The sequence below is a fragment of the Ricinus communis genome, chromosome 4 (assembly GCF_019578655.1).
Source record: "Ricinus communis isolate WT05 ecotype wild-type chromosome 4, ASM1957865v1, whole genome shotgun sequence".
NCBI classification, from domain to species: Eukaryota; Viridiplantae; Streptophyta; class Magnoliopsida; order Malpighiales; family Euphorbiaceae; genus Ricinus; species Ricinus communis.
In genome coordinates, this window is record NC_063259.1 from 30,860,572 (window position 1) to 30,872,160 (window position 11,589).

General features: G+C 32.9%; 1 protein-coding gene across 5 annotated transcripts; it reads right to left on the reverse strand.

The window, feature by feature from the left end:
• Nucleotides 1–3,317: 3,317 nt before the first annotated feature.
• Nucleotides 3,318–10,467, reverse strand: LOC8274378 (probable trehalose-phosphate phosphatase C). 5 transcript variants are annotated; one of them, XM_048372512.1, is made up of 12 exons: nucleotides 10,119–10,467; nucleotides 7,351–7,453; nucleotides 6,258–6,338; nucleotides 5,868–6,035; nucleotides 5,589–5,729; nucleotides 5,425–5,496; nucleotides 5,198–5,323; nucleotides 4,878–4,931; nucleotides 4,554–4,655; nucleotides 4,328–4,405; nucleotides 4,111–4,251; nucleotides 3,318–3,707 (listed from the first exon to the last, which is right to left on the reverse strand). In XM_048372512.1, exons 4-12 carry the CDS (start codon nucleotides 6,024–6,026, stop codon nucleotides 3,525–3,527), a joined length of 1,056 nt encoding a protein of 351 aa, XP_048228469.1. In that variant the 5' UTR covers nucleotides 6,027–6,035; nucleotides 6,258–6,338; nucleotides 7,351–7,453; nucleotides 10,119–10,467; the 3' UTR covers nucleotides 3,318–3,524. The 5 variants fall into 5 exon arrangements, with proteins under 5 accessions (XP_048228469.1, XP_002513579.2, XP_048228468.1 ...); XM_002513533.4 differs by lacking the exon at nucleotides 7,351–7,453; XM_048372511.1 differs by lacking the exons at nucleotides 7,351–7,453; nucleotides 10,119–10,467 and adding an exon at nucleotides 6,530–6,594.
• Nucleotides 10,468–11,589: the final 1,122 nt, after the last annotated feature.

Consider the following 11,589-nt stretch of genomic DNA (forward strand, 5'->3'; position numbering starts at 1 on the left):
CTTTAATTAAATCTCAATTGTTTCTTTCTTAATTATTAAATATATTTTTCGTTGATTAATAGAGATATTATCAGATTTATATTTTATATTTTAAAATTAAAATTTTTGCAAAATATCTAATAAAAGATATTTTAAAGAAATATGTAGGATGTTAATTAAAAACAATTCATGTCAAAAGTAAATTGTTATTTGGCAAGGAGAAAATAAGACCTTTTATATTATTGATCATTCTCGTTTTATATTTAATTTTTGTGGCAATTCAATGTGTACCAGTCACAACTGGAGGAATCGTAACAAGTAGATTGGGTTTGGCTGTTTTTGTAGTAAAGTTTGAAAAATTCTAAGGATCATTTAACAGAAAACGAGGTAGACTACGTGGCTGTTTGTAGCCCACTACGTACAGAATATGATATGAATACCCAGAGAGCTACAGTTTTTTTTATGCACTGTTGCCCCTTTTCTTATGCATATGCTCCTATTGGTTTTAATTGAAAAAAGAAAAGATGTCAGTGTTGTTCATTTATCCAAACAAAGTCGATAGATTTTAATTATTTACATTAAAAAAATTAAACCATTCAATCACGGCCTGTGAAGAGTTTGAATTACATTTAGAAGTATACAAAAATACAAGACTAATAACTGGTAGCAGAAAACCGTGTCCATGAACACGGATCGGCCGAGAAAAAGCAGCCTAGGGAATCAAAAATAAAATCTTGGGTCATTTTCCTTAAAATATTTATAGAATAAAAACAAAATACATGAATTCTATCAAATTTATAAATTCTGTTTGATACAAGCACTGGGTAAAAAATAATATATATAGTATTTTAATATTTTAATATTAAATTTTATATATATATATATATATTATTAATATTTAATTATTTAAAATTAATAACATATATATATATATATATATATATTTATCATTTATATTTTGTTATATAAATAATAATATACATCTAATTAGCCAAAAAAAAATTAAATTTCTGTTGTTTTACAGTTTTAAGGGTTTTAAATGTACATTTCAGTAGCGTATTTGTAGGGCCAGCCCAAAACAAGCAATACAAATTATGAAGAACAAAAGGCACTAGATTTTATTCGAGGGAGTAAGCCAGATGTTCTGAAAGGAGCATTGCTGTCCAAGTAAGTAAGTCCTACAGAAAGCACGATTAGGGCCAAGATTTGCAAAAGCCGAGTACTGTTGTACCATATATTGCCTTACGACAGATAAGAGATAATAATTAATGGAAATGGTCGCTTAATCTCATTTTTTAGTTATATATTTCTAATTATTTAATTTTAATTACATTAATTTATTTATTTTCATAAACAAAAAATCTACATGTTGTAAAAATAACTAAAAACAAAAATATAACATATCAATTTCTACATGTATAACTAATTGCAATTAAAGTCTAAAATCATTAAAATGAAATGAATTAACCAAGCATGTTCATTATCCACATAAATTGTTGTGTAAAAGGAAGAAGATGTGTAAGCAAGCAAGTGTATCAATCTTAACTTGGATTACACGTCAATATCAAATTGCATAGAATTTCTTTTTTGGGTTCTATATTCGTCTTAGCTTTTCAATGAAAGAGTGATGGATTCCCTGATCTCACGAGAGTATATGAAGTTTGAATGCTTTCTTGGATTTTTGCCCTTCTAGGTTCTTTTCTTGACAAATAATAATCCAAACTACTTCGAATATTCTATTAAAAGAAAAAAGAAAAATCTGATTGATACTGCTTATGAGGGAAAATCATTAAACGAACATGTAACAAAGTGAAAGAATATCTACTTTTTTCATATGCCTATGAATGTAGTCAGAGTTCAAAGGCTTTGGAGTTGATGCATACAAGTAGGTATCTCTCAACATATACGGGTAGATATAGTGATGTTTTATTTATATATTTCTTTTAATTTTTTTACAAGAGGGGCTTAGTTAGCCCCCAGAAAGAAAAGAAAAATAGTAACAAGTATCTGCTTCCTGTAATTAAGTTGCCCACTTCAACAAGCAACCGTCTTAAGTCTCTTTAAGTCCCATGCAAGCTTGTAATTCGTTAAAAATCACCCAGCACAATTGACTCTGGTTATAGAGCATTCGCATCCCATTCCCAAGCCACCTAACCAGACTTTTACATGACTTCTAGTTAAAACCACCCGCTACTCCCATTCCACTGTTTATTAACTCTAAAGAACTGCCATTAGCGTTCAGTTTAAACAAGCCAAATGAAGGAGAATCCCAATTAATATTATGCAGCAATTTGTTCTTACAATATCACACAACCACTATACACCTGCCAGGATGCCTTGTTCCATTGCTCTTTCTAGGTTCCATAAGTAAAACATTTACTAAAGAAAGTTTCTACATCAATCCTACCTATTAAAATAATGTTATATGTGTTATATATATCCCAAGCACTGCATGAATTATTTTGTTATTAATTAATCGTTTAATATGATTATACAAACATATTGAGTTAATTATGCCTAGACATTTAATAAAAGAAATTAAGTCTGGACCAACCTCTAAACATCTCTAAGACGACAGACAAACCTCTACTTGTATAGCATATTCTGAAAAACCGAATACTAACATCAAAATCAACCTTGAATTCAAGTCTTCCATTTTTCTTTTCTTTTTCTCAGTCATTGATTATATATTATATAAATGAGGTTGATGCTCAAATCCGCAGGAAAGGCCCAAGTCAAGATGGAGGCTATAAAAGGCTTGCGAGCTTATTGAATGAACCCAAAGACTGATCCTCTTTTGCTGCGATAGAGACTAACCGTCGTATAGTAGGAAATTTGTCGTCGTTTAAACTAAAGAGAGCAGCTCTTGGCTATAAAGCATTACATATCTTGCGAAACAATAGACGACAAGTTGCCCACTTCGACAGCTCTTGGCTAGTTCAGTTTGTCTTTGAATATGTGCAGCCGTAGTGAATTTCATGTGTTTAGTTCAACTGATTTAAAAGGGAGAAGTAGCTAAGAACAGTTGTGTTTGGTTTGATAAATAGTTGAGTGTTTGTTTGCTGTGATTGTTACTTTGAATGTAGGCTCTATTTCTTTCGTGGACTTTTGTGGTAACCAAACAGAAAATTAGGCCCGTCTGCACATGCAAAGTTGCCAATGATTGCTTTATACCTATTGCAGAAGCTAGAAAATTCGAGAAAGGTTCTCTATCTTGAATAAGGTGTGTGTCTGGATGTCAAATTGAAATGATTTTAAACATTTTTACTGATAAGCAATCTGTTGCGGTTGGCAATTGCATAACTCTGACTGCTTGACACTGTAGACATACACCGAAAGGACAAAGCTGCATTCTTTTAGCCTTATGGAAAACTTATTTACATACATTGTGTGTCAAATTTGGTTGCTGAATCAGGAGCGGGAAGCATACAACACTAAAAGACTCATATCTCTTCCACAGTCTCCCTTTCCCATTATTTCTATCTATAGACCTTTTTCTATTTGTTCCTCTAACTTTGACTCTGCGGTACAAGAAAGACTCGGTTTCAGTTACCTACCCCCCAGATTTGGGTTAGTGACCTGCTTGAAGTGGAAGACTTCCTCCACCTTGCTAGACGTAGCAAGAAAGTTAACACTTCCGATGGGTTACTCAAGGAGTATGAAGCTTTAGTATCCTTTGGACTGGAAGTTACAATTATTGGAAAGCCTTGTCCCCTTCTTTGTATTACCTGCAAAAAAACATCATTAAACCGCTTAGGTTTTAACATCTTCAAGGAAACAACTAGAACCATGAAAAACACAGTGGAAGAGCTATATTATTTTAGTTTTTCTCTAGTATTTTTCTATTTGGAATATGATGAATTGCATAATTCCTACAATCCTCAGTGATAGAAACACACTCATTAAGGAATGGCTTTTGATTGCTTGCTAACTGAAAGTGATTTCATTTTCAGACAATATTAAGAACAGTTACAGAGGTACAGACATCGTAAAAGGATCCACTTCTGGATTGAGCTTCTTTTGACCCATAACCTGCGTTGTCCGCGTTCTAGATCATGAACCATAGACCAAGGTCTTAAACCATGCATTAAAGCATAATTAATTATCAAAATTTGTTATATAATTGTATACCTGGAAAGCATCTTCGTCAGTCCGATCATCTCCAATATAGACTGGGAGAACATCGTTGGAGTTGCTTAAGCCTAGGGTGTCAAGTAAATATTCCAGGGCATGACCTTTGTCCCACTCTATTGATGGTCGAATTTCCATTACCTTCGTATGAATTTCACAAGTATTAGAGGAAAATCTTTAAAGTTGGACACAAAAAGGTTGACAGATTTATCCCTACCTTTTTACCCCAATTTAAATGAAACTCCGGATAATGTTCAAGAACCGACTTCACCTTCTCTTCTAATTTTCCGTAGTCCTGTTTAACAACAAACCTTATGTTATAGTTACTTCTCGCAAATGCCACTAACCATGTCGATGAACAAATAACAATAAATAGAATTTGAATCTAGTATACTGAAGTGGAGATACCATGAAAAAGTTTATATCATTGCTGAGTTTCTCACCTCTTCTCTAACCTGTCGAAAATGTACAGAGACACAAAACCTATTATCCTCTACCCTGGCACCTTGTATTTTCTTGACTTTCTCTTTCAACGCTGTCAGTATCTGTCATAAACACATCAGAACTTGTTATTATATGACAAAATGCAACAAGTAAAATATAACTTTAATTGCTAGGCATAATATGATATTCATTGTAAGCAGATATTATTAGTTCTTTAAAATGAATTTATCATATATGATGAACCGTCTGTGCACTTGGCATGGAATAAAAAGGTCGACTTTGGTATCTAACAAGACCAAAAGTTACATTCACAGCTAGCTTACCTTCTGCATCGCAGGCAAAAACTTCTTAGCGGGTTGAAAGAGAACTTCATTTCCCTGCAAACCAAACAAGGCATGTTATTAGTTAGAAACAAGTCCTTTCTTCCAAAAAATCAATGTACGATACAAAAATTCTCCTTGGCTTTCTTGGTATTACAAACTAAATTCCTTTAAAAAGTTTGCTTAGTTTCTCTTAATTGTCACTCAGAAGTAACTGCCTTTTTTATAAATTAGATGGACCAGGATGATCTTGTGGCAGTGGCATAACTCAAAAGATTAAAAGGAAAAAAAGAAAGAAGCAAAAAAGAAATGATCATATTTACCTTTTTATTAAGGGTGATGGTATTGTACTTCCCATCGCAGGACTTAACTGGCCTTGGTGGTGCCATGATGTCCATGCCATGGCTTCCTGCGTAGTATACATTACTTAACTTCACAAATTCTTTTACCTGCAATAAAAAGACGACGATAATTATCAACATGTCACGAACTTTGCCTCATTCTTTTGTACCTTTGAAAATTTAGAAAATGAAGAAAGCTCTGTTGTTACCTTGTCTCTGCTCCTACCACTAATTATAGCTGTTGGAAAATATTTTGCAACTTCACGTACAGCTGCTCGCATCTGCAAGGAAAGAGATAAAAGTTCTAGCTTTAGCATTGATTGCATATGCTATACATTAGTATGCACATATTTGTATCCATATCAACATTTACCTCATCAGACATGAAGGCAAGATCAGGATTATCTACAATTGGTGAGAGAGTACCGTCGTAATCTAGAAACACGACGATCTTCTTCCCCTTTGCTGCTTTCATCATCTGATCAAATAGACTCAAGGCAGAAGGGTGTTCCACCTGATGAATCCATATTTAAGTATTGTTATTCAGTATTGATAATGTGCACTATAGTTTAATTTGCATTATAGGCTGTATTGCTTGCCAACTATATAAAATAAACATATAAAAGTGCGAGAAGCATTGGTGACAGCTTACCACCCATGAGTTATAATTTGCATCTCTTGGACTACATCCACCAGTTATACGATTGCTTGCTTTTTTTATATTATCACCAGATTGCGATTTTTGTTTATTGGAAGAACATCTTTGAAAACACATGGCCTGATTCAACTTTGCGATATTTTTCTTGAACATACCTACGTACTGTGATAGCATAAAACATGAAGCAAGCGTCATTAGCAAAAATTGATTAGAACACAAATATAATTCTAAAGCACAAGTTAGGATTAGAGCTGAACGATGATGAAACTCCATGCACAATCTCACAAAACTCAGCCTCAAGGGCACAGAAGAAAAGGCGGTGTCAGTCTTGGGCTAGACATCTTATGAAAATCTTCCTATATTATAATTTTCATGATCATTTACCTGAGAAACACTGATATAAATAGGCCGCCTGAGTTGATAAAACTTGTCAGAGCTTCACTAGTCACTTCCTGAATTCCTTACCTGCAATCACACCAGCCTATCAGACATAATTTGTGGCAAATTAAGCCTAGAAAAATGAAAACAGACTTGCTGAAACAGAGAAAGACAGACAAATATGCATGTGACCCTTAAAAGAGATGGACAATAAGGAAAATGAGATGACCCAACGAGGCAAAACACTTTCAAAAGTAAAGCATCCTTGTTATTAAAACCTAACAAAATATGAACCACGTCCTTAAGTTTGCAACGTTGCTCTAAATTTTTCTTCCTTTTCTAGTTACATGCATCCTTTTCATGTGGGTCCCTTCAACAGAGATAGAGAGTCCCCGTGAAATATGAAAAATATATACATAAAAACAACCTTATTTCATTTATAAATATGCATTGATAATGACAATCTTTATTATCACCATGTCAATCTTCTAACATGCGTAATATGATAGGTCTACTAATATTACACAAATAGTTTTATAACGACTAATTTAATTATCTTTTTTATAAATCATACCATCATATATCATGACCAGCAGTAGGCCATAACAAGATACATTAATCTTCTGCAATGGCAGAAATCTAAATTAATGTTTGATTTTAGGGCTCGAAAAGAAAGAAAGTCTCTCGATTGATGAGTACAATTCAAAATGAATCTTTTTCTACCTGAAGAAAATTATATAAAAAAAATCGTTGAAATTATTACGAATGCTCTTCCTCCTAAAGATGGTTTAAGAGAGGTCTCTTTCAGAATACATAATATTATTACACAGCAACAGAGAAACAAGAAGGGAACAAAAGAAATTAAAATAATTAGAAAAGAATAAAAAAACAGGTTGAATGACTAGGCATATACATGGCTTATTTGAAAGGTTGTTAAGTAGGGTTTCTATCAGCCGATTCAGATGATAACGACATGGGCTAGTGTTTAAATGTTTAAGACAAATTTAGACGAATAATACAATGCAGGGTTTCCTGGTCTGACTCCACTCCTAACTGCCATTTTATCTCATTCAAACTGAATTGGATTGCGGAAATTTACATTATATATTGTATAAAATCTTGCCAATCTTTCATGCGACTGATCTAAGGCCTCTTAACCAGTAAGGTTACATTTCATCTTTAATGTCGTCTTCCTCTTCTGTCTACATTGAAAAGGAAATTCTAAAAATAAATTTGACACCTCCAAGAAATTAGATATTAATCTTCCTTAAGATTAACGCAGCTTAGTAACATCATGAGTATTGATTCCTAGATATACATGCAAATTATACCTGCCACTGGACAGATACTTAATATATAAATTGTCTAATTAAATTAGAACAAACAGTTTAATAAAGGAAAATTCGCTATTCTGTATGATGCTTTCCGATGTGTTTGAAAAATTATATCCAATTATTCAAAGTAGCATGAGCATGCATAGATCTTCCAAATCATTTCTTTTTTACGTTCTAACTTCAGAGAGGTGTCACAGATCCTACTGAGAGAGAAATAAAAGAATAACAAAAGCAAACCCAAGAACCAAAGACGGACAAAGAGAACCTCCAAACCCCAGCAGATGCCACGTCCTTGGAGGACATGTGTAACCTTGTTTGGCAATAATATTTTAACTGGACCCATTATCTATTGTTTATTTTGTTGTTAGTACAATTTCTCCTTTTAAAAAAAAGAATAATTATGAAGAAATTGACTTTTGAAACCGTCAGCATAAACATTGGAAAACAAAAGAAAATTAAAATAAACCAGAACAGATTAAATTAAGACAGCAAGTACAAAAGACCAATATCACGTGTCAGCTGGTTAAAGGGTTAATCATGAAGCTTTAGACATCTGGTTATTGTAAAAGCTTTAGCTGGTAGCTAGATACGTCTTTGACCTAAAAAGAAAAGTAAAAAGTGGTATATAGGATAGGACGAAAGTGTCCAAATCTTAAAGAAACTACCACCAACTGCTTAAAAAGAAGTAGTTTTTATACTAAACAATTCAACTACATGTATATGAAATGTTTACATGTTAAATCTATATTTACGTAGAAACCAAGTAATAAAAGTAGCCAATGCTCGTCTTCTTTTTGCAACACTTTTCATAGGATAATCACTTTGAATTTTTAGGTTACTTGTCTTTGTGTTCTCATCTAATCCTATTCTTTTGAGAAAATTATAATATAATGCAAAAGATTAAAGGCTGTTATAAAGATATTAGAAAATTCTACAACCCACATGAGCCTTGATTAAATAAAATAAAGACTACCCTTTTGCTTGCTTGATTCACGCAAACCAAACGCTTAATTAATTATTAATTGCTTTTGTTTAAGATTGTTGGTTATTAGTTAGCCTTTGGTATCCAAGATTAATAATTAACTGAAGCTATGACTCATGAGTTAGTATTAATTAATGAGGTTATACAACAATTTAAGCACAATTATTTTTTAAAATAATGCATGGCAATTAGCAAATAATGTAGAGCCTCTCGCTATCATGACATGCCTATAACCGTTAATTTAGGTACAAGTCGCCTTTCTTAACCCACAAAAAAAGAGAAAGACTTCTGTTACTGGGTCTTAACTTTTTCCAAAGACAACTCGACCTTTTGCCAGAGCTACATGTCGGTGGACCCTAGAATCTCCATCCAACACGTGGGATTTCCAACATCTGACACTACACACGTGTCATTTCTTTGGGGTCCATTTAAGCTCCGTAGCACTAACAGTTCAAGAAAGGCCTGGATATGGAAAAGCAATGTAACGTACAAAACAATATTATATTTACCACTATGTGGGTCCAATGGGCCTACATACGGGGTAGACCCAGTCAACTCATGGGCCCATTTAAGCTACGTGTAGAGTCCAGGTGCCACACCAACTTCCAAAAGGCAAAAGATAGAAAAAGGACCATAAGTAACTAACTATAAAAGTGTATCGAACTCGTTAGGGTAGAGTTCAAAAGGAAAGGATCGCATTTGAGTGCTTCACCATTCTTCCATGGAAGATATTTTAAAACAAAAACCCGGTTTTCCTTTTTTTTTTTTAACATTAATAGCGGTTTATCAATAATATATAATTTTCAAAATATTATTCTCATATTGTGTGCTCCGTTTTGAAGAATTATTATTTTTGGAGTAAATATATATAAAGAAAGAAGCAGTTATGAATAAAACGACCAAAACAAAAGAGCGCGTGAGTTGCATTTTCAAGTGCAGATGATGTACACGGTCACGTGAATCGCGTGGTGGTACTAAATTATGTTTATGCAGCCGAACTAAGCTAACAGCAAGTGCTTTTTCTTCTCATTCGCAATGTTTCTCGCTATTGTTTGAACTCTTAAAGCTTCTTTTTTTCTCATAAAATAAGATTTATTGTGTAAATAAGTGAATTTCTGATCGAAACAAAATGGATATCGAATCCGGGAAAAGAAAAGTAACCACAAAACGCAGTCAAGGGCTCAAGGCACCTTTCTTGAGAATATAAAATAACAAAAACCTTTTTAAAGAAAAAGTAAGCAAATCGTATGGCGGTTATATATCTATAATATATTAGTCCACTTGTTTTAGTAGTTGCCGGTGACCGGAGGACACAGTCTATATATAGATAGATGATGGTGACGGGAAATTTGGAAAGACAAAAAAGAACATGCATGCATGAGGGTGAAAAAAAAAAAAGATAAAAAGAAAATGAGATTAAGAGGAAAAGAAACAGAGAAAGAAAGTATATGCTCGTTCTTGATTAATTAAAGGAATGAATGTACATATATATGTATATACATGCAAAATAATAATCAAGAAACGGAATGATAAAGCAGTCTAAAGGCTTACCTGCTGTTTCTTGTAGAATCTTGAAAAATCTCGACAGAGTCAAATTAAGAGCTTGCAAGAGGGGAACGAAAGAGAGAAGGAATGGCAAAAAAATAGATAGAAAAAGAGTTAAATTGATATGAAAGGAGAGGTGTAACGAGGAGGTGAAATGGGTTTATTTAGATATGTATTTATAGAGTGAAAGAAAAAAAAAAAAAAAAGGTGAAGAAAATAAAGGAGGGTTTTAGTATTCATGGATTTTGGAAGTTAGCAAAGAGAGAGGCATTTCTTTGGATCCCATTGCCTCATAACTTCCTAACTTTTTACTACTTTTGAATACAATATTTCAGATATTGACATCTTTTTTGACCAAATGGGGTCTGTGTATGTATTTCTTCTCTGGCCTATGTGTCCTTGCAACAATTTAAAGGTTTGTAATTTTCTTTTGAAGTTACCTCCTCCAAGTTTTAGATAAACTGCAAAATCATGGCATATAATTTCTATTAAATTGTAGGAGCATCCCCTTTTCCTAGGTGTATGACATTATTGACACCATTATTTTTCCTTTGTCATTCTTTATTTGATAGTCCATTTGATTGTGGGTACAAAAGCTAAGATACTGCTTTTTAAGCTCGACATTATTACATATGATGAATAAAATAACCACTAGTTATTTATTTTGAGAAAGTCTTTGTTTTTTTTAATCTAACTATTAAATACTTTTACATCCAAATAATTGTCTTATGTATGAATTATTGTTATTATACTATTATTATTATTATTATCATTAGAGTCAGTCCAAAGAAAATCTCGAATTAAACAAAAATAAGTATTAACTATTGAGTAGCTCTGTGAATATGAATGGAATCTTAAGAAAAGAATAGCAAAGCCAAACGAGAGTATGAATATACAGAATATTCTACCTGCAATCATGGTATGATTTAGCATTTAAAATTTTGCTTGCTAAGTAAGAAAAGAATTAATGATTATGGTAAACATTTATAATATTCCATCAATTGGCAACATGAAAACAAAAAATTAATTTAATACACGTATACATGCAGTAGCCCTAGATCAGACCACCAAATCCTTTTGTCTTCTATACATAACGTGTTCTTCTTCTAGTAGAACAAACCTAGAAACGTAGGTCTATGTTAGAGGGAGCAACTGTGTTCCCACTTAACACTGCAAGAGCACTGCCCCTCCATCAGTTTCCTGCCATGGAGAAAAGAAAAGAAATCTTAAAAAAAGAACTATAGTAAGTCTTCAAAGCTTAAAGAAAGAAACAAAAGGTGTCGGCATTGAGTGCAGTTTCTCTTTAGAATTCCATGAATTTGACCCGTAAGAGGAGAGCTATTATTGCCCACGAAACTTCTTTGCAATTTACTTATGGGTTTTCTTTCTTTAATCTTTTTTCTCATTAATAATAAGGTTTTCTCCTCTTTCTTAGGTTTACAACTTTTCCGTATGGTGTCTTCAACGAAGACACCCG

Coding starts and splice junctions, on each gene's coding strand:
- LOC8274378 (XM_002513533.4), bottom strand. CDS start 6,026: ATGTTCAAGAAAAATATCGCAAAGTTGAATCAGGCCATGTGTTTTCAA. Junction 4,656..4,877: donor TTTTGCCTGCGATGCAGAAG/GTAAGCTAGCTG, acceptor TGTTTATGACAG/ATACTGACAGCGTTGAAAGA. Junction 4,406..4,553: donor TTCGACAGGTTAGAGAAGAG/GTGAGAAACTCA, acceptor GTTGTTAAACAG/GACTACGGAAAATTAGAAGA.